A 24245-nucleotide genomic window follows, 5' to 3' on the forward strand; every position below is an offset into this window, starting at 1 on the left:
TGAGATGAGAGAGGCTCCAAGGCAGTTAACACTTAAGTGGCCTGCAGCCTGGACCTTTTATGTTCCTGCAGTCTCTCTGTCTTGTGACCAAAATTCAGGTATCCTCCTGCATATGATTATACACATAATGATAGGAAGGAAGACTGGAAATACTGCATGTACTGTATTTCAGGTAATATTTTTGCATGGTTGTACGCACAGCTGACAAAGCAAACTGAACTTTGACACTTCTTTTGTTGCGCATACTCTCTTCTATCACTCAGGTAGTATTTTGAATTTTTTTAAGTATCAGGAATAATTTGCTGAACGTACAACACAGTGAAAAAAACAACAGAAACAGCACTGTAGTTTTCACCGTAATATATCTGGATGTTCTGCTTCATCTGAGCTATTATACGTCACTGACTTTTTTATTACCTTCTTTTCTTATTCGGACTTCATTAATTTTCCTGTAATTGACTGTCAGCAGTAGAAATGAAAGAGTAAGTTGTTGCAAGTTTTGGCAGTTTGTAGATATTGTTTTGAAGAGGTTATTGTGTGTCTTGTGGCACAGATATTCCCATATGGAAATGCTGGACGTGTAAGATAAACTATAGATTAAAAAATGCAGATTTTCATAAATCGTAAAAAAAGTGATTTGTTTTCCATCTTCTTCACGATGCTCTGTTTTTAAGCTCCTAGTGTCTTTAAGATACCCGATGAGAGAAAGTTTGGAATTGCTATGCAAAATATAGGCAGTTGTATTGCTTTTATTTCATCCCTAATCATTGTCCACACGTAGTCATGACCCTCTGAAAAGCAAAGTTTAGGGCCTTTCTATAAGAATTAGAATTCAGAATTTTAGAGACACAAGCGTTTTGAGAACTCACAATAGGAATCAGTAAGAAAAAAAAAAAAAAAAAAAAAGTAAAAATTACTACAAATTAAGTAGCTACTAATCTTAAAAGAATACTTAAGACCAGAATCACTAGTAGTTTTCAATGCAGACTGTAGTCATTTTTCATACTGAATGCTTTGTTAATTATTATGCAGCATATATGCATATTATCAATTTGATAAATTTGATTGGAGAATTCTATTCTGTAGGTTGAAACTTCTAGAAATGACTTTGTTTCTATTTGGTTTGATTACAAGTTTTACTGGGAGTGGAGGAATGCTTCTTTTCCTTGCCACGATGTTATTTCCAGGGAAGAGAGTATATCAATAATTGGTTTGCTTTGAGAAAGAATTCTACTTTTGCTTTAAGGATTTTAACCTTACTTCTGTGACTGTACCTGCAGTTGAACAGATTTTATTATAGCACTTTGTATAAATAGATCTTTCTCATTCAGGGCTTGTTTCCTAATTTTTAATACCACAACTCTTTAGGCTCAGCCATCCAGCCAGTGTTTCACCCAGTGGAGCATGCAACCATCCAAACCATGGGCAGCCAACTTCTCCTCAAGCATGTTAATAGCTTTAACCTCATCCACTAAGCAGGTCACCTTGTCATACAATGAAGTCAAGTTTGTCAGACAGGGTCTACCATTCATAAACTCATGCTGGCTAGGCCCAGTCCCCTGGTAGGCCTTTAATTGGTCCATGATGGCTCCCAAGATTATCCATTCTATAACCTTCCAGGCACCAAGGTGAGACTTATAAGTCTGTTGCTACTAGGATCGTCCTTCCAGCCCTTTCTGAAGTTGGTGTCTTTTACCAGTCTTCAGTCAGCCAGGACATCTCCAGTTAGCCAGGGCTGCCAACAGATGATGGAGAACTCATATGGCTTGACAACTACGTCCTCCACCTCCCTCAATACTCTAGGGTGCAGTCCATCCGGCCCCATGGACTTGTGAGCATCCAGCTGCCAGAGCAGGTCCAAAACTGTCTCATCGTGGATCATGCAGGGGTTATTCAGTTCCCCATCCCAATCTACCAGTGCAGGGGGCTGTGTGCCCAGTGAGTAACAAGTCTTACTATTAAAGACTGAGGCAAAGAAGGCATTATGTACCTTAGACTTATCCTGATCCTTGGTCACCAAGTTGCCCTTCGCGTCCCAACAAGGAATGGAGATTCTCCCTAGCCCTCCTCTTGCTGTTGGATATATTTATATAACTTTACCTTAGTGGCCAAGTTCAGTTCTAGCTGAGCTTTGGCTTTTCTAATTTTCTTCCTGCACAGCTTCACTACATACCTGTAATCATAAGTAACTTGCCCACTCTTCGAGAGACCATAAACTTCCATTTTGCTCTCGAGTTCAAGCCAAAGGTCTCTGGTCAGCCAGTCTGGCCTCCTTGCTTGTCAAGTTATCTGCCATGACTTGGGGATGGTCAGCTCCTGCAAGTAGCATGTGGATAGACTGGATCAATGGGCCAAGGTTAACTGTATGAGTGTCAACAGGGCCTAGTTGGTCTCTTCTCACTGCTGACAGGTAACAGGATGAGGGGAAATGGCCTCAGGTTGTGCCAAGAGAGGCTTAGGTTGGATATTAGGAAACACTTACTTACAGAAAGGGTAGTTAAGCACTGGAATAGGCTCCCCGGGGAGGTGCTTGAGTCACCATCCCTGAATGCATTTAAAATCTGGATGTGGTGCTCAGGGACATGATTTAGCAGAGGGTTGTTAGGGTAGTATGGTTAGGTCATGGTTGGACTCAATGATCTTAAGGTCTTTTCCAACCTGAGCATTTCTATGATTCTCTGAATATCAATCTGAGCTTACCTTTCTTTCAGTTCTTTTTGAAGTAAGTTGTTGGAAATCTCAGTATTCAAAATAGGAATATTGATGGATTGAGGATAATTTTATTTTATTTTATTTTAGTCTGTTGTAGCATCATAGAACAGCTTGCGTTAGAAGGGACCTTAAAGATAATCTTGTTACAACCTCCCTGCCCTCAGTGAGATCCCCTTCTAGTAGATGAGGCTGCCAAGGGCCTCATCCAATCTGGCCTAGAGTGACTCTGTGTGTCCTTACATGCTTTTTGTATAAGGTTCTTTGATGTGCCCTTCCACAACTGTGATTCAGTTTGTTGAGATTGGAAGAATTTCACATTCATAAAGGCTTACTAGTCATACATCCTAATTAAAAGATGATTCCTGTGTTCAGAACAGTAAGTGCACGGTATATAAACACAATGATTTTCATCAGCTCTGAATGCAATATTGCTGGTTTTTATGTGTTCAAGGAGTGAGGGGGATTGCTTAAAAATGATTTTAACTGTCTCCTATAACCAGAATGTTTCTGTTTATACGTGCAATAAATTATACATACTTCAGTGGAGTTTTTATCTTCCTTCTCTCTGGCAGTATCTATGAGTCAGCTACAAGACTGTCAGCAACCTCTCAGATTAAAGGAAGGATGATTGTTGCTTGGTTGAATTTGCAATAGTATTCTGTTCTTTTAAGATTTCTTGAGAATTTGAAGTTAAATATTCCAAGATAGAACCTGTCAGACTTTGAAGGTGTAATGCATGCAACTTTCTCTTGGAAGATAAAATGGAAGTCATTTGAAATTGGCTTTAGTTTCAAGGGCATCCAGTCAGGCCTTCATTTTCCATCTGTGGATCATCCAGCCTTTGAGTGAAGGACATTGTAGGCTCCAATGCGCCAGCAGTGCTATTGGTGCACTCCGGATACAATATTTGCTGGCTTACCTGCCTACCCAGCATAAGCTGTGTTAAAAAAAGAAGTTTAAAAAATTGCTCAATTTTCCTGTCGTCATTGTACATTGTGTTCTGTCAGTCTGGTTTTAAATACTTAGGTGACCCACACTTTCAATTATATGGTTTGGGCAAATCGTTTGTTACTCTTACAAATGACTTTTAAGCAGACTATGTTTAGCTGTTACATATATTCATTCCTTTTTAAAAATTGCCAGAGATCTGTGACTCAAGAAACAATGTATCGAGTAGTATTAATCACGTGTTTAGTTGGAATCTGGGTAATAAGAAAACTGAATGCCAACAACTAGAAGCATGACCCAGGGGCCAGTACTGCGCCCAGTTCTGTTTAACATCTTTGTTAGTGATCTGCTTTATGAGGCAGAGTGCACCCTCAGCAAGTTTGCATGTGACACAAAACTGTCCAGCTAGGGGCAGCATGATCCTGAGTACCCTGTCCTGGATGTTCCTGCTGGAGCAGGGGCTGGGCCAGATGGACCATGCCAACCTCAGCTACATGGTCATTCTGTGATAATATTTTATGGCTTTCTCGTAGTACTACTGTATTTATAGAAAAAGCAAAATGGAAGAAATGTTTTCTATGTATTATTTTTTCCGAGTTTTCACTAAGAGACAGCTTACCAAGCCATCATCTTTAAATCATTGTACTAAAATAAATCTGATCTCTGGAAAAAAATTAGTAAACGAAGGGTGCAGTAATTGTTAGTTAAGATAATAATTCACTTTTCTGTTGCTGCATGACAATATTTTAAGGGCCTTAGAGTTAAGCTTTGCAACAGCAAACTATTTTATTTAGCAATCTCTGATTGTATTTCTTACAATCTTAAATATAAATAGAACTGGATTCCAAAGAAAATTCCACATGAAACTGTTAGCTATATGTCTTTCTACTTTGCTATGAAAGGCAGTTTATTAAATTGTATCGCAGTGCAATTACTTGCAAGAGAGAACTGCTATTGTCTGTTTAGTGTAATGAGAAGAGAAACAAAAAGCTAGAGCAAGAGCTGGATACACCTTTCCAAGCAAATGCTGTGATGTGGAAAGCTTCACTATGTTTTTAGCTTATGACTGGAACAATGAGGTATATTTTCAAATAAATCTGTAATACAGATATTCAATCTGAACATGATGTTGCAGTGTTTGTAGAAATGCCTCAGCTACTTATCTTTGTTCTAAGTCAGGCTTTCAGAAATCTTTGTTTGCAAACACAGATTGCCTTTAAGGAATCCTTTCTGCTGGCAGCTTCTCCTTCTCAGACAGGACAGCAGCACACTAGTTACTGCAAAACAATAAACTGTGAAACCATGATAATAATTGTTTGTTTTTAATTGCTAGCATTAAATTGGTGGTTAACATTGCCCAATAAGTAAAACACTTTGTTACCCCTTCAGTGGTTTCAGTGTACTTTGAGAAATACCTCTGCAAATGAGTTAAAAAAAAAATCATTAGAAAATGAGGAAAAAATTCTTTACCATGAATGCAGTCTGGCACTGGAACATCCTTTCTAGAAAGAAGGAATGATGCCACATGCCTGTCAGTGTTCAGTAGGCACTTGGATAATGCCCTCAATAACATGCTTACACTTCTGGCTAGCCCTGGATTCAGGCCACTCAACTCCAAGATCTCTGTAGGTTTCGTCCAACCACTCCGTTGTTCTACTCTACTTCACTCTAAAATTAATAGGAAGTAATCATTTTATTTGCAATTATTTTGAACTTCTACAACAGTCATTCTGTGACTAGAGAACTGTATTTATCACAAAGTGTAAGTTGTTTTGTGTCAGCAATTTTCATGAATGTCTGTATTTAATGTTGCACTGCTAAAGATTTTGTTTGTAAGAAAAGCAGCATTTTTTCACCGTGCATGTACAGTCTTCATCCTGGTAATTAAATCTTCCCTTCCTTCTCTTAGGCTAACTTCAAACTGATGGGTTGAGAATTACATAGAACAGCTTCATTCTGTTTGGTCTGTTGACCCTAATGTGAAATAAATATGAATGTGCTATCTGTCATGTCTCATTGTCCTCCTTTGTCTTTTCTCTAGGAGGCGATTTCCTTTCCTTTTTAAGAAAAAAGAAGGATGAGCTAAAAACCAAACAGTTAGTGAAATTTTCATTAGATGCTGCTTCTGGTATGGCATACCTCGAATCGAAAAATTGTATACACAGGTAAGAAAAATACGTTCTTTCTCAATGCTATAATTTTGATCATTTGGAATGCTAGCAGATTAAATGTTTTTTGTGCTTAACATAAACACAGAAGATCTCTAGAATTTTTTTTAAAAGCTACACTTTTTCTGAAAGCAGGTCATTGTTGCATGTCTAATAGTGTTCTGTTCATTTGTGTCAAAATGAATACTACAGTATTTGGTTTGAATAGTTCATTTCCTTTTCTGTAGATTCACAATGATTTTGTCACCATAAGAATTTGCTTTATGGACAGCATAACTGTGCCAACAAATCATGGCAAAAAAAGATATCTGTGAAGCTTCTATCTTCGTTTGCAGGTTCCTGTTTTAGGAAAATCCACTGATATATCAGATGATAAAGTAGTATTATCTGGACTTCTTTATATTCAGATATTAGGAATTGCCTTATGGACTACCTTCTTCAAAATATGGAAGAGGTTCAGGCTTTATGTTCCCTGGATACACTGTTTCTGGCTTTTTGTCTGTTTGTTTTTCAGTTTGGCTGTGTCCTGGAGCTACTTATTCTCAGTTTCTATCAAAGTGAATATGCAAATGTACATAATTTCCACCTACTTTCTCTCAAAATATCATTGTGTAAACATTGACAGGGCTGGAATATGACTAACAAATGATGTTAGTCCACTTTTCAGGGAAACTGTAAAGAATAAGTTGTCATTTTTAATACTGATATTTTTCACTATTCTTTGTGTGACATTTGTAGATAAACTCTGCATCACTGAATGTACATTGTTAGCCCACTTCATGTTTAGCACATTTCTAATGAATGCTGTTCTTGGAAATCTGAATTCTGTTTCTCTTTTTTTTTTACCAAAAATTGTTTTAAATGCTGCAAGTAAATTTATAGATTTATCTTTGAAAACATTCCTGTATCCACAGTAAGCTCAAAGCCTTTGTATGATGCCTAACAGTATTATTGTGTCATTTATATATTTTTAAAAATGCTTTCTTGAGTTTATCTTAAGAAAGCTTAAACAGAATAGCAGTCCTCTTAATTGCTACTTTTCCTTACCATCTATCTTCAGTTTTTGTCACAGCTTTCATTGGGGGGGAGTTAGAGAGGGGGCTGTGCATGTTTACAAAGGCAGTGATTAGAGATTCAAAAAATACATATCAGTGAGAGTATTCATACAGAACTGTCTTACTTAGTGTGAAAAGATTAGGAAGCTGAGCACAGTCGTACTATGTGGATCTAAAATCAGGAATCAGAGCTGAAATCTAATCTCCAGTTTTTCTAATGTGATAGATTTACCAATGCACCCAGTATTATTTAAACATACAAGTCAGGAAAATGTACCTTCCTTTTTAACTTTCAGAATCTTCAGAGACAGATATACCTCAGAATATCACAGAAGATTATTGTTGAGAACTATCAATTCCTATAAAGGCAGAAGCAAAATTTTTAGTAAACCTGTCCTGAAGAAAATTACAGTTTCAAAATGCAACCAAGCAGGCAAATGAGCTCGTCAGGAACACTGTTAGTTTTATGAAATGCATAAATTAATAAATCTAAATGTGCATTTCCAGTATTACTTTATCATTCTTATTTTCTGGAAGATTCAAAATTTGTTCAGTTTTATGTCACTGGGCATATCATATGTTTTTATCCTTACGTTCTGAATTTGATACCTAAATATAATGAAATCTCTGAATCTGTCAGCAAACAACTAAGGTTAGTGAAGTTAGTAGTAGTGGTTCTGTATTTTTCTTCTTCTTTTTTTTTTTTCTTTTTCATTTCTGTTTTCCTGTCTGAGGATTCTGAATGCTTGTTCAAGATTTCTGTGTGCCATTAAGGCTGGTTGGATAGCCACAGCTCACCCTGAAAGTAGTGCCTCCTGTTTATTTCCATGGAAGGTACAGCAAAGGGCACAACAACTCTTTTTGATAGAGTAGATTCTCAGCTAACAACTGTGCTCCCATCCACTGTTTGATCTCCATAAACATTCAGCAGTCATCAGTGATTGTCCGTAGAGTGCCTCTCTGCTGCCATCTGTCAGACAGCAACAAAAAGTAACAGGATATTGGTGGATACTGCTGTACCACCACCATTTGCCTCTGGTGTCACGTGGCAACATAACAAAATAGGAGGCATTACTTCTGGAGCAGCCCTTGTACATTTATTAAGAAAACCCATTTGCTACAGAAGCACAGAACATTTGTTACCTGATGGATATTGTGAGCCTATTGCATGCCAGCGCACACTATGGTGCTATGCAGTAGATACGTTAAATTAGGTAGCATGTTCAAGTCCCACCGTGTAGTGCTTCATCAGCAAGTTCTTAGGTGTACAAGGCTCAGAACTCCTTTGGAGTTTAAGTCCCTCCTTGCCTGACCACTGAAGATGCAGCTATGTGACAGTGTGATATCTTTAAGGAATATGGAAGTCTTTGTTCCCTCCTTGTTGGCTCAAGATAAGACAGATTATTCATGGGTAAATTCTATGTTGAGATTAGAATGGAACAACATAATATCTTGCAGGAAGAATATTTAGTATAAAAAAGAACATTAATTGTTTAGAAATAACAGTAAATTTGTTCTCTTTTTGTCAAAAACTGCATCAAGTAGAAGTTTTTCTTTGATTAAAAGGAAAAAAGAAAATTGGCTACAGACAAAATGGAATGCACAGCAGAATATTTTTTAATTTTGATTAAAAGTCAGAAGGATGTAATTACTGTTACTGAAGAAGTATCTTGAATAAATATATCATTAGATATATTTGCAGCAAAATGATTTTTTTCATTTCCATGTTTGTTCAGAACCTTATTTTGTTTTCTTTGTAGTGTAGGTGACCATTATTTAGTGCCTTTTGCGTTTGACTAGCTGTTAAAGACTTAAATCTTATTACATGATTTTTAATGCCACTTTTTAGTTGTAGCTGCACTAGCTATACCTAACCAGTATATTTTAAATTTAAAACTGTTCTGTCTTTCTGACATTGCTACCCAAGCCACACCTGGGCTTAGTCTTCCAGTAATTGGGCCAGTGCAACAGCTAATCTGCCCTTTGATTTTTATTACTGTGCATGCTGTGGTGTTTTCATTGAGTGCAGGTATAAAGTTTGGATTTGTCATATTCTTAATGCCTGTGAGGGATTATTTGATCTGCATTTCCATCTCCTCTGGAGTCCAGAAATCACTTGTTCTTTGTTCTCTCTTTGTTCTGTTTAAAAAGCAGAAATGAGTGGGCTTAAATAAATAAAATAATAATAAAATAACCTGCTACATGAAAAAATGCTTTTAAAAGAAATAACATCTACAGAGCTATGCAGTTATTTCATCTGCGTGTGATTAAAACAAGTTTAAAGAATTGTTCCCTGCTTTTCATTTTTACCCCTTGCAATTGTTTAAATAGTTCGATTTTTTTTCTGTTAATTAGAAACAGAAGATTAGGATGGAGCTGTGATAACTTCAGTTGGTTCAATAAGCATTTATGAGTGATCTTCTTTAGCAGTATTTGATTTGCATGTGTTGGATGTTCATAATTCATTCTTGGTTTCCAGACCCACTCCAGGTAATTGTGTTGCTCAGAGCATTTGAGCATTTCCCCCTGCATCCTTCTTTACCAGCATCATCTTTTAAAGAAAATAGCTGAAATTATGGTAGTATTCAATTGGAAACAAGATGTTTTAGTACTGACAAAAGCAATTAAGTTTTGTGTTTCTCTGTTTCTGTCATTTGGTAGTCAGTACAGCCTTTGAAAATTAGGAAGTCAGCTTTGTCTAGAAAAAATTATTTCCATAAGGAAAATTGTGTTGTAGCTTTATCTACAAGTCATACATGCATGATTCTAATTCAAACTAGCAGTTAATTGTTTTGTTCAATTGTGGTTTCACTACTTTACTTAAGAATCAAATTGCTTTTCTCCTTCCTGAAGAGCTTTCACAAACAAGGAGTAGTTTGATTTTAAAAATAACAGTTTTGACAAGTTTCATGATGCAGTTTTAGGAGAGAACCGTTTTCTAACCATTTTCACCAAACTTCAGCAGCCTTCATTTATTCATCTGCCAAAAGTAGCGTAAAGTTGGTATCAGACTCAAGTGATTTATTTTCAATATGTGAGAAGATGTGAAATAACAGAATTCCAGGTGTATCCCTTTAGTCAAGTTTTCCTTTCAGTCTGTGCAGCTGCTGTTCTGGAAATCTGCCATTCTTTGAATTAAAGGCATATTCAATGGTAAGACAATCATGTTGTGTATTCCAGTTTTTCCATTTTTATTTGTGGTACTACAACCTCCTTTTTTTTTTTTTTTTTTTTTTTTTCTTAGTGCAAATACAATATTATACAATGTTTTCTAGGTCCTACAAACTCCTCATTAAGTTAAAAGTGGTTGGCTCAGCTTCATAGTGTGAAACTCGGGCTCTGTGCATGTTAATTTGGGATTTCTATAGTTCTGATTAAATATGGGCAGTTAATTAAATTATAAATGACTGGGAAAATGCCTCTTTTATCTAGTGTGCATGCTTTTCTTTGTTCCCAGATACATATTTTTTTGCCTTTCAGTGTGTTAATGTAAAGAATCTTAGAAAGAGGTATCATCTCTTTCCCAGCCAGGAATTAGAACTACGTTGAGTAATTTAGTTATTCTTCATAGGGGAGGTGCTCCAGCCCTCTGATCATCTTTGTGGCCCTCCTCTGGACCTGCTCCAGCAACTCCATGTCCTTCTTGTGCTGGGGGCTCCAGACCTGGACACAGTAGAAGTATAGAATCATTGAATAGCTCAGGTTGGAAATGACCTTAAAGGACCGGCTCCAGCACCTTCATGTCCTTTCTGTGCTGAGCTGCCCAAAACTGAACACAGAACTCGATGTGGTACCTCACCGGTACAGGGGCAGGGTGACTTCCCTAGTCCTGCTCACCACACCATTCCTGATACAAGCCAGGATGCCATTGGCCTCCTTGGGCACACTGCTGGCTCATATTCAGCCAACTGTCCATCAAGCGCACCAAGGACAGCTTTCCAGCCACACCTCCCCAAGCCTGTAAGGTTGCCTGGGTTGTTGTGACCAAAGTGCAGGACCCAACTCTTGGCCCTGTTGAAACTCATACAGTTTATCTTGGCCCATCAATCCAGTCTATCCAGCTTTCTCTGTAGCGCCTTTCTCTCTTCTTGCAGATCAACACTCCCTCCCAACTTGGTGCTGTCTGCAAACCTGCAAGCCTGTCTAGGTCCCTCTGGATAGCATCCCTTCTCTGTTGTTGTCACCTGTACTTTCCGCTTGGTGTCATCTCCAAACTTGATGAGGGTGAACTTTTTCACACTGTTCATGTCACCTACAAAGATGTTAAGTAACACCAATCCCAACACTGATCACTGAGGTACCCCCACACATCACCTGTTTCCACTTGGACGTTGAACCAATGACCGCAACTCTCTGAGTGCAACCATGGAGCCAATTCCTTGTCCAGGGAGTGATGCATCTATCAAATCCATCTTTCTCAAATTTGGTGACAAGGAAGTGTTGCGAGACATTGTTAAACGCTTTGCAAAAGTCCAGGTAGATGATGTCAGTTGCTCTTCCTTTATCCACTGACATGGTACCTCCATCATAAGAAGGCACCAAGTTTGTCAGGCATGACTTGCCCTTGTTGAAACTATATTGGTTACCACCAATCACTTCATCATTATTTTCCATGTGCCTTCATTGGGCCTTCAGGAGGATCCACTATATGATCGTGCCAGGAACAGAGGTGAGACAGACTGGCCTGTAGTTCCCTGGATCTTGTTTTTTTCCCTTCTTGAAAATGGGGATTATGTTTTCCCTTTTCCAATCAGTGGGAACTTCATCAGGTTGCCATGACCTTTTAAATCTGATGGATGGTGCCTTGGCAATTTCATCTGCCAGTACCCTCAGAACTTGTGTGCCTACATTTCTGTACCTACATCCTGTGAAAGACAGAAGCTAAAGACCTGTCACTGCCTCCTTTTGGCAATTCAGTGCTTGGTAGTATGGCTTTTTTCATTCTGAAATATCTCATTCTCCTTGAGCATGTTTCCTCATATACCACATCCCTCCTATAGCATGAAGAGCTCAGAAGTTGGTGTTGCAGTTGTAATTTCTGTGCTGGTGATGTCTTAGGAAGAAAGACTATGTTTCTGCGGAATAAATTTGCCTTTCTATCATCTAGTTGGGCTCGTAAAGTTTTATGGTACAAGCAGTAATTTCTTATAGGATGATATCCACTTCAATCATTCGTGAATTTCCCTGAGGAAGTATTAAAGACTTCATAAAGGAAAATATTAGTGAAATAAATATTATATTTGAGACTTTATTTATATTTTTTTCCTTGGGAGAGGTATCACACAAACTTTTGTTAATGATCTTCAGAAAACCTGTTAGTCTTGTGTCTGTATACTTCCATATAAACTCACTGTCGTTGTTAATTAGCTTTTTATTATTCATTCAGAACAGCATGTGTAAAATTAAGCGATGGCGCAGAATTCAGTTTCCATACCGCTCATATTTGTTTATTTGTTTCTTTAGTACAATATCAAAAATGTCTATACTGTTGATGGTTAACTATAGTTGATTGGGCTTCTCTGTCTTTCAGAGATTTATTATCAGTGGTACAGTTGAAACAGAACATCATTGAATAACTGTGATTTTAAATGTTATTTTTATGACGTCTCTGTTCCATATAAAATTGCAATTTTTTTACAGTATGGGTATTAGAAGTCATTTCTATTCTATTTAAAGCTATAGCCACAAATGTGAACACTGATAAAGAGCTGTAAGTGTGTCTCTGCTACTCACTTAATACAGGTATGTTGTTATTGTTGGGGAAAAAAAGAAACTTCATTCTGCCATACTATAAAACATCTGTGTCAAATTTTAAATTTCACTGCCACATTGCAGTACTTATTTTTTATTTCTTCCTTTGCATGTGTTTTATGAAACCTTCTATTTTGCCTCTTGTCTAGCGAGCTTTTTTCCACTAAATCCTGTGTCTCCAGTGCATTTATCTAATTATACTGTGCACTTACAACACTATGGATTTTACAGAGGTTATTATTTTTATTTGGTTTATTAGTCGTAATTTAAGTACCATAAGAAGTGGAAGAACCATTACAAATGCATAGTATTTATGTGAAGAGATGATCCAAACTTGCATCAGGTATTCAGGAGGGCTGAATTCGTTTCTTTCCTACATGTTTTGTTTGTAAGTGATTATCTACCTGCTTGTTCTGAAAAGAGTAGGTTTAAAAGTCATCTCTTTGGAGTCGTAGTTGTTGCTAAGCAGTTCAAGGAAGTGTTGCTTATTGCCTAAACAATGGCACTGCTCCATAACCACACCCCTTGACACTGCTACTCATGCAGGGAGTAGATGCTGCAATCCTCCACATACAACAGTGAATATGAACTCTGCTAGTGCTGGACCAAGACCCCTGAAGTCTTCAGCCTGTCTCAAAGGGCATGGTACTGCTGAGGTACTCTTGTCTGCGTAGAATACCTTTATTCGTAACTGGCTACTAAAGCTGCATTTCAGACCATGACATTTATCAGTGTAAATGTGTCAGTGCCTTGCAGTGCTCCAAGAAATTATTTTTCACAGTTTTCACGTAACCACATTTGCTTCCAACTCTAGTATAACCAATATATTGTTCTTCAGGTGTTGTCACCTAGGAAAAGAGCAGAGGTGAACACTTCTACATTTCACAGTGCTTGCTGTTTAGGAATAGATTGGAATATCAAGCAATAAATGTGCTTACATTATATAACCATAAATTACTGATTTTGCACAGTTGATATTCTTGATGAACTTTTGCTCAGGGATGAGCTTGGAAGACTGGTGTTCCATTTGTTACCCTTTCCTTCAGAGGATCTTAATTTTTCTGTGTCATTTACGTAGCAAAAATTGGAAAAGTTGGTGTTGTTCCTATTTGCTTATTTCCTTTCCATTTAAACTACTAAGTTTATTAATTTCTGGTCATTCAGTAATTCTTTTCCTCTCAATCAACCTATTTCCTTTATTACTATTGTAAAAGCAACATGAGGAACATGTAATTTCATATTTGCTATTTGAAGCATTTTAAACTTTGGCAACACAGTGCTGCATTACAGTCTGGGTCTAAGCAAAAGCATGAATGACAATATATCATACTGAAGTTCATATACTGTTTGGTGACATGAGTCTGCAAAACAGAGTAAGTCTCATATTGCTCTAAAAAATACGAAATTCAGGAAGGCAGTCTTCTTTCATATTTTAGCTTTAAATTTCAGTTTTATAAATATATGAAGTCTAACTAGCTAGAATACAGAAAGGTAATTGTTATCTTAAGCTACTTATTTGCAATATATCCACCTTTTAAATATCATCCTATGTCATTCTGTACTGCATGCTTCCACCCTTTTTCATGCACTCTTCTCACAAGAGTCTGCTGCAGCAGAAAATTCCGGTGTTTCTTGTAAAATTTTGGAGTTTGTATCATTATGCTTTAGGAAAAGAAAAAATGACAGGAAGTATTTTCTGGGTAGAACTTCAGGACTTATTATTTTATTTTAGAAATTTTAATTTCTTTATTTAAAATTTAAGTTGGTGTCTTTGTTAGAGATTATTCAATTCTAGTAGGACATTAGTTCATATTTTTTAGCCCTCAAAAGAGGTTTTTGCAAATTGACCTGTTCTTGACAACAAAAGGATCTTTATTTAACAGAGCAATACTACCTTCATCAGCATTGCCTTTTGTACGTTCCATAGCATTGAGGACCTTGCATATACTTGCAGTATTGTAGGAATCTGAAAGTGAGTATTCAGAAACTCAGTTCCTGTGGCTATATCTAGAATTAATAGATCCAAGTATTTATTTCTTAGAATTGTTTTCATTATATAAATTATTATATATTCATATGTGTATGCTGGTTAAAAAGAAATAATAAAAAAATGGAGCATAAGGCCACATGTATCTACATGATTTCTTACAGCAGGCTTTCATTAAAAGGCTTTTGACTCTTGTTCTCTTGATCTGATGACTGAGAGTCTGCTACACCCTGCTTATGTAGGTTGCTGATCCATATCCCTGGGCTGTTGATTAATTCTTAATAGTTCTTGCTTAGCAATATCATTTTGTCTTCAAAACCTTGTCTCAAATGGCAATCTCAGGTATTGCTGTTAGAATACTGAGTTACTAAGAAAGCAAGTGCAAGTGAACAGCATTTCAGAGTTCTAACAGCTCTAACAGTTCAGAGCTTCTCAGCCCTTCCTTCCGCTCTTCTTGAAGCAGCACATTCAGATACTCAAAGGCAGCATTTATCTTTTTTTTAACAAAAGGTAGGAAAGTGAAAGTTTTAATCTCATTTTTCATAACCATGTCTTCCAAGACATTAATGTCAAAGACAAACAGAAGTTCTTGAAGTTCTGTTCCAACAGTGACTGGACTTGTTGATCCTAGTCACTTGCTTCCATATTTTGATAGTCCACAACCTTCTTGATTCCATAGTCTGTAGCACTCTTACATGATTTTCACCCCATTCTCTCTATTAACAAGGCAGAACCAAGGATCAAGTAACTTCCCTCGAAATGACTCACTTTTTTTTGTTTGTTTGTTTGTTTGCAGTTTTCAAAGTAATCTTAATTCATTTCATACTGCTGGGTGCTATGTACATTTATCACCTGACTACTTGATATCTATGGGATTTCCACCTCAGATTCTAGTCATGCTTTCACTGAGCTTTCTTCTACTTGATTCCCGGAGCTACTGGATCTTGGCATAGCTAAATAACAAAAGACTTCAAAAGGGAAAATTATACCTTTTTTTTCCTTGCAGACCCTATGTATTTGTTATAGAGATTGATACTACTTTTCATTGTGTGCTTTATTTGAAGTTCACCCCAGCCTCCAATAAAAGCAAATTAGTTATGTCCTGCACCTCCAATTTAGCTTTCCACAGCTGCAGAAATACTTTTGAAGCTTTCTGATTAGAGTAACAGATGCATGGATTTGGATGATCAGTGTGATATAAAAATGTCAGGCTGCATTTTTGTTGACACTAAAACTCAATATATCATGCTATCTGAGTAAGGCCATGCTATGTTACATATATATTCCTGAATTGTATTTGACACAGTCCTGATACCACAGAACTGTAATCACAATGTTCAGAACATGCATATTTGATTGGTAGCTTTTTGGTGTCATGTTTGGTTTAAGTAAGCAGTAGAGTACCACAGGTGAATATTTTGACTTCTGAGTTAACCTTGGCTGCTCACCAAGTGCTCACCAGGATGAGGGACAACAATCTTGTGTGATTCAATAATGATAGCCTCTCCGATTACCAGCATGGCCAAAACAGACTTAACTTGAGGAAGAGTAATTTATTGCCTATTAGTAACAGAGTGGTATAGTGAGAAGTAAAAGCAAACTTAAAACACTTGCCCGCATCTTTTCTTCCCAGGCTCACTTTCACTCCCCACCTTCCCATTGGGAATGAGGTCTGTGCTCAGTCCCTTACAGCTCCCCTCTGCTGCTTTTTCCTCCTCACACTCGTCCCCTTATCCATTGTGAGCCCTTCCCATGGGATGCAGCCCATCACAGGCTGCACCAGCATGAGTTATTTAAGAACTTCTCCAACATGGGTCATTTCAGTGGGCTGTGGACCTTCAGGAACAGGTTACTCCACTGTTTGCTAGCCTTCCACCAGCCTTCCTGCCCTACCAAGGGCTGCACCCCCAGAGCAGCTGCAGCTCTAGCCCAAGCCTGCTCCTGTGGAGGTGTCCATGGGCTGTGCCTCCTCCTGGTGTCATCCACTGCTGCACTTTGGACTCCTCCATGGCTGCATGGGGAGATCTGTTCCACGTAGTGCCCACAGGCTGCAAGGAGACAGCCTGCTCTCCACATGGGCCTCTCCTGGAACTCTTGCCCTCCTTCTGCACTGACCTGGCCACTTCTTTCCCATTTCTCACTCGTCTCCCAGATGCTGTTGAGCAGCAGTTTTCTCTCTCTTAAGTTGGCTCTCTCAGAGCACAGTCAGCATCACCCATGGCTCAGCTCTGGCTCTAGCAGATCTGACATGGGGCAGAGCTGAACTCTGCTCACAGAGGCCACACCTACAGTCCCCCACTACCAGGACCTTGTCTTGTAAGCCAGTGCATTATGTAATGATTAACACACCAGTGATGTAACTTGAAGTGCTGTTGTCTTCTTTTTCTTTTGTTTTTCTTTCTTTCTTTTCTTTTTTTTTTTTTTTTCTTTTTACATTTTTTTGGTTGTTGTTTTTAATCCATGCCACATTGCTTGCTCCAGCTGCTGTTAGGGCAGATTTTGTTTGCTGTTGGTAATTTCTAGCACAGATTATCATTGCCATTTGCTAGTTTTCTCATCAAATATCTCATTACTGTGGCATCTATTAATAGAAGTGCAAAACAAAGTTGTTGTTTAACTGTGATTGTTCTGAGGCTAATATTAATACTGAAGAATTACCAGAGGCCAGTTTTGTATAAGACATAATAAATTCTGTTGTTACTTAGTTTGTAATGCCAAATTGGAGTTTCTTCATAGAAAATAAACAGAAATCTATTTTTTGTTTCTGTGGAAGGCTTTTCCTTTCAAAAGACAGTTATAATATTTCATCTCTATTATTTGAAATCTCCTTTTGTTTTCATCTTATTTCTCATTATTACACAGTCTATCAGCTGGATGGTATCCTGGGTAATTCAGTCTGATAGCCCTTTATATTCATGTTTAAAATATCTGTTAAAGGTCTTGATGGAGTTTTATTTGTTCTGTGATAAACTATCCCTGATAATGATTGTGCTTGAATATCATCCTTGCTATATTCTCTGCAAGATGGGGAATATATCCTTTAAGATTTCAGTATGTCACTTTTCAGAAGATAATGATTAGATATACCACAAAGAGTGAAGTTGTTTGGGCATGTTATTGCCTAAGAGTACCTATGCAATATAAGTTGTCTAAATTACATAAGCTAGGGATGGTTATAGATAAATTGTTTAGCATGTTATTGCAGAATTGCTGTTTAGACTTATTTATTTTAAAAAATAATGTTCATATTGAGAACTAAGTGTAAAAATACATGATAGAATTCACCAGTAACTAATACAATATAGGGAAAACTAAGAATTCAATTGCTTTTCACAATAGCTAGAAACATGTAGCATTCCACATCTGCTTTTTGGGTTGCTAAATCTCATTCCTCAGCAACTGGAGTTTAAGTTTTCCATCAGAATGTAACTTTTTTTCTAACAGTGTTACTGTCTGCATTGTCTTTTTAAGGAAACACGAGTGTGTATGCAACCTACACATGACTTGAAATTTAATTTAACACTTGTGAATTTGCTTCCTCTGAAAGAAACTAATATGGAGGCCTTCAGGGAAGAAATCCTGTGGCTGGAGATGAAACCAGAACAAGGGTCCTGTTCAAACTGCCTCTGGCAGTCCATTCCAGCTATTAACTGCCATAGCATTCCTCAGTTTTTAGAGATTACATGGCCGTTCCTGTTTCATAACTTCTCAGCTCTGCCTTTTCACTGATAGAAAGCGTAAGATATGAATGACCAGCAAGAGTAGTCAAAAACATCTGTGTTTTTCATTAAGTTGATGTATTGACTTATTGACTCACATTTTGATAGTTTGAAGGTGGGGAAAACACAGTGCTTGTGGTATGTGTGCAGTACACAACTTAAGTTGCTATCAGCTACAATCTAGGAATTTCTGCTTCATATCTTTTTAGTTCCACAGTGCCATGTAATCTTATCTTCCTTTGGTCTCAACAAAGAGGTAGCATGTGATATTCTAGTGTCAGATGTGTTTCCTCCATGTTCTGCTAGCTGATGCAGTCTAGTTTCTTGGAGAAAGGAAAGGAAAAATCTGCAGGTAACTTTGAAATTTTCTATTATCTTCCATAGAGGAAAATGTACCCTTATTTTGAGCAATTTAAACATTTACATACAGTTTAAAGAATAGCTCGTTTAACTACTTTCTTATTCAGTATACTGAATTATATTTACACAGTATACTGAGTATACTCCTATTTTTAAAACATTATTTTTTTTTTAATTGATTTTAAAGTGAAGTTTGGAGAGCATTTTAGCTTTAATAATAATACTTAGGACGAAATGGTAACATGTGAATCTGAAAATATCAAGATATCAGGGGAAATCAGTATTCAGCAAAGGGTCCTAACCTCCCACTGAAAGTGAATAATAAATGAAAGGCTTAGATTTCTTACATCTGTGAATTAGAATTAGCACTGTCTGTTAACACTGGCTGTCTGGTTATTTAAAATAAAGTACTGGTTTGCTTGCTGTCTTTGTGGCAAATAATTTTACTACTGAACTGTACTGAAAAATTAACAGAGTCCACAGAGTGAAGGTTATTTGCAAAAGATACTGCAAAGCCAGTGTTGTGTGTTTACCTAAGCACACTAAATACAGCTTCGAACTTAACAGAAGAATTATCATTAAACTCACCTGTAAACAGTGTCCTTAGAGGACAACAACTTTTTTTGTATAGTTCAATATATGTCACTCAAAAAGTTGTAATCAACGAGAAGCTGCAGTAGTAATTCTTCTCTATTTACTGCATTTTAGAGTTCAAATACTTCTATTAAAACTACTGAGAAAATTGAGGCACCCTCTGGTCCGAAACCATCAGATACTAAATGTAGCCTGGAGATGCAAGCCATATTTATGATTGAGTATACCACTGATGGCATTTTACTACTTGTTTTAAAACAGGTTTTTTTTAGTACTGGTTCCAGAAAGAAAAATGTACTGCAGATTATAATATTTATAGTGGGTAAATGATGTGTTAGAGCTAGATGATGAACAACCGATTAGATCATAGGATAGGCCAAAAGCAGAAATAGATGGATTAGGAAGAGGAGGAAGAATGTATTTAGCCATATGCCAGTCACTCTGGAAATGAGATACAGGATTCTTCTTTGATCATGCATCATTGACCAGAAGGTTAGTTTGTGTAGCAAAGCCAAAGCATGGTATAATGTACACTGTGCTGGTTTTTGTTTGTGTGTTTTTTCCTAAAACAGAAAATTCTAGTTAGTATTTCTAGAAGACAAATATGTGTTATACTAAATACATTATGTATTGTTTTCTCATTCTGATTCTTGACAGTACAAAAATGAGCGTGCTCCAGTTCTCTCAGACAGGAAGATACTTCAGATCTAATCAAAAACTCGTAGGCTATTTGTCAATGGTAATAAAAAATAAATTTCCAGATGACTTTTTTGAGGGAAATATTCCCATTTTCTACTTTTTAAATAGAGATACATGTACATATGTATGCATACAAGGTTACAGCTGTTTCATCAATCTAAAAAAGAGTTTAGCTGCTCATTCTTTTGTTAGTGCCAATAATTATATTCCTCACTGTAGTATAGTTGTACACTGCACTTTAGAAAGTTTTTCTCAAGTTCCTTAGAGCTTTACATGGCTGCAATTTTATCGCTGAATTATTAGATTCACTGTAGGCATGTGTCTGCATGTGTAATGAAATGATGGAGGAAGAATTTGAAATGAATTTTAGTGTGCTTTCTTGGAAAAAAAAAAAAAAAAGAAAAAAAAATGTTAAGTTTATGCAACCAAAGAACTGTGCTTTAGAGATGATGATATTCTGCAAGACTCTTACATCGCATATAGTTCTGCCTATCAAATTACTAAGAAAATTCTGTCCAACTTGCTGTTGGTCTCCTTTTGAGAATCAAGGCATTTTTCTTCTAAAACTGAGAGAAATTTAGGTGAGGCTATGCATGTTCAGCTCAGTTCAAAGGAAAATTCACTTCCACAGGGTATTTCTCATAAAAAGGTTCTGAACAAATTTAATGTATCTTAAAGAAGTCACAGCTGCTAAGAATGAGTAAAGTAGGACAGTGGGCTAAGTGCATGTCATCTTTTCTTTTGTCACTTGTAGTTTTCAGCCTCTTTCTATGTTATTTGGCAGAATTGTAGTGTCAGGATACGCTTTATGAAACATATTTGTATCACTGTGAGTATTGATTGAAATAGGGTCTTACAGTTTGTCAGGGGATATTTCAAAATCCCTTATGTAAGGCAGTGGGCAGCAAATAAAGCTTTATTGGCATGTTAGCTGATTCGGAAGATTGAGGAAGATCATCAAGCTATATGGAGCTGTAAGAACTGTTGAATCAATGCTACAGTATCTTGTTGTTCACAGATAGTAGGTGAGTCACTCAAGCCTGATAGAAAAAGTTTCTGGCAAAGCTGGATGTCAGATACTTCATCAAGTCTCATAGGTTCTGGGAAATATAAATAGATGGGTGAAATGAGGGCCAAGTCCTAGTTTTGACAAACTATATATAGGAATTACGATGGCAGAATAAGTGAAAATCCTTGATTAGAAGGGCTTTCTACTTTTGGATTAATTTCTGGGCAGGATTTTTGAAATCAGTGTGATGAGTAAGCTTGTAAAGGCTTACACAAGTAGTTTTTAACCTTTCTGGCTGTGAGCACCACTTAATAGTTAGCTGGTTATAAACAGCTCAAAAATGAACAAATTGGTTGTCCTGCGCATTCGGTGTAGTAGACTTTCCTGACCTCTCTTTCATTGCTAGGAAGCTATCCTTTTGCCTGTTATTGCTTATACAGTCTTTTCCTGCATGCCATTATTCAGGCTAGTTTCTTCTCTTCCAAAGGGCACAGATGGAGCCCTGAACCTACTCCATTGTCATTTTTATTTATGGGGACCACCTCTGCCTCCTTTTCAAATTATTATGATTCTAATGAGAGTTAACATAACCACAGACATGAAAACTAGCCTTAAATAGAAGCTCAGGGTCATTCTAGCTTGGTATGATCAGGGATTATCTCGTTCCTGAGCAGAAATTCTGAGCACTGTGAACATGGATGGCAAAACTGAGAGGACAGAGTCTCCCATGCCTTATTCTGGCTGAAATCAAGTGTGTAATAGTATTACTCTGGTAACAGGCATTTATTTATCCTGTTTATTTTTCACTGTGTTTTAATTTGCAAGGGTTTGTTTGGCTTCTTCAGAGTAAATTATTATTCTCCTATAACACAGCTGGACTTCAATTATAAATTGAAATTAACGGTTATAAGTAAATAGCCATCTTTCCTGCCACAAGAGAGCGTTGTAAGCTTCAGAGAGACTAACTCAGAAAAAAAAAAAAACCACCTGAAAGTTAGGGAAGATTTTTGTATGTAAAATATAAAGATGTATTTTTTCTCTCATGTAGCTGTTGCACTTTTTAACTGCTAAGTAGCTGCTAGACTAAAATCCTTCAACTTCATTTTGATTAGTATTTTATATCAACTGATACAGCAGGGCTTGATAAAATTTTAGATTTCACAACCAGATAAATTCATTTATTATGCAGCATATTGTATCATTTCTTTTTTTGTAGAGATACTTAAAGAGTTGCAGTAGGTGTCCATGTACAGGAAACAGGTTAACTATTTGGTCAGAGAGAATTTCTGTAACTTCACCAGTTTATGACTGTTCTGTTTCAGTAGGTAAGGGTTTACAGTCTTGTACAAATGTATGCCTTGCATATTATGTTTTACTGCAGTGCTAGCTGACATATTATTCTTGATAAGAAAGAAGAGAAAAACATTTAAAATTCATGCATGAATTACCTAATGTCTCTTCCAAATAACCTGACCTATCTTTGCTGTTTGAATAATATGCATACCTTTGCAAACGTGATTTTGTTCCACATAGTTTTAAGAAATAGTACACTTTATTTATTAATCTCTGAATCCACAGCATAACTAACATATTTTAAGACCTATGTAGAAAAAACAAAAATATATAGTGCCATTTCTACTCTATTTTTGTACTCTTTGTTACTGTTCTGAATTATTTAATTTGTTATTTATTTTGTTTCTTGGCTCATAAATATCAGCTTGGCTACAGTAATAATCTGGACTTCGTGCTTTTAAGCTGTTCTTATTTTACTGTTGGTTCTGCCCTTCATTTTATCTGCTGTAATATTGATGTGAATTTTTTTTTTCCATTTCTGTATATTTCAGCTTCTCTTACTGTAGCAAGTATAACACCTTTTCTGTTTATGCATACAATTGTAGACAGTAGTGTTAATGAGCAGAAGAAAGTTACATTCCCAAGTCAAAGATATAAATAATTTTGATTACCTTTGATGATACTGTGTTATGACTATTAATTTGTCATAGTTGAGACTGCAGAAAAGCTTAATTACAACAGTAGGGCAAAACATTTCTTGCCTCATTCTGCAACTCATCAGGCTATGAACACATTAACTTTTTGCAGTGGAATGAAATCAGCAGAGCTAAACTATGCAATGGAAAGGAAGATTTGCTACCAGTAAGAACTGGAACAGCTACAGCTTTTTTTATTGATGAGAGGAGCAGTATCTATGAGGAAGCTGTATCTCAGAAACATCCTGATTGTGTTAGAAGAGCACAGTGACTCATAAGCAGTGCAGAACTGAAGGCAAATGTAATTCTGCAGGAGTTGTAAATTGAGCATTTGTTGTAATAGTGGATCAGAAATAAAAACCAAAACAGTACAAAGGTAGTGTCAGTCCCAGTAAATTAAGAATATAAGGGACAGTTACAAGTTACAAGGCGGAGTAATATTTCTCCAGAGCTACAGGCAGGTTTCTGCTCATTTGGCACTTGCTTTGCCAGATGGGAGGCAGCAGGCACGTGGACAAGGACAGTCTTTTAAGTGGGTGCTGACTTTTGCTGTTGTTTAAACAATGCTGATGTTTTGGTTCAAATCTGTTTCTGGTGGTGGGACACCAGCTCACACAAGATCTGTCCACATTTGTTTCCTTGTCATCCGTGAGTTAACTATTTTTGGTTCTGCTGATTTTTCTTTATTCACTATCCCCTCAGATGGTTCTGGAACAACAGCCTCAATTTCCTTAAAGGCATTTGCAAGGGCATCTGTGTTCCCAGTAGTACTTGTGATTGTTCATATGGTCTAAGGTTTCACTGAAGCAGATGCAAAAGCTGCATTTTGATGCTTTTCATTACCAGTGCCCTTCCCAGGCTGTAATTACCAGGTGTGCCACCCCCATCTGCCACACTAGACTGATATCTCTTTCTGCTGTACACCATTTTCCCAGGGATGGCACTGCTTCAACTGGATCTATATACGCTTTCAGAAGTGTTACACACAACCACTCATACAGCACAGGACACCACAGTATCTGATCAACGCTGGCAGTAGGGCTTAATGGATCCTTTTCAACCACTAATAAAAAGATAGATGCCGTGTCACTATTCCAGGCTCACAGAACTATGCTGGTACACCTTCCCCACTCTTCTGCTGATAGATCTCTAAAATATGGCTTAATGTTTTTGGGATGTGAGTGTGCATGATCTCTGCCCTCCTTCCTGTTGCTCCTCCACTCGTACAGCCTCAGAGTCTATTTTCATCCTAATT

General features: G+C 37.1%; 1 protein-coding gene across 4 annotated transcripts in view; it reads left to right on the forward strand.

The window, feature by feature from the left end:
- FER (FER tyrosine kinase) overlaps positions 1–24245 on the forward strand; it is a 151590-nt gene that overhangs the window by 106445 nt on the left and 20900 nt on the right. For all 4 annotated transcript variants that reach the window (XM_015849442.3, XM_015849444.3, XM_085528488.1 and 1 more), the window contains one exon: positions 5702–5825. In XM_015849442.3, the coding sequence (XP_015704928.1) occupies positions 5702–5825 (124 nt within the window). The remainder of the gene's footprint in view (positions 1–5701; positions 5826–24245) is intronic.

This window comes from Coturnix japonica, chromosome Z (assembly GCF_054131305.1).
Source record: "Coturnix japonica strain WE chromosome Z, WE-NBRP24, whole genome shotgun sequence".
Classification (NCBI taxonomy): domain Eukaryota; kingdom Metazoa; phylum Chordata; class Aves; order Galliformes; family Phasianidae; genus Coturnix; species Coturnix japonica.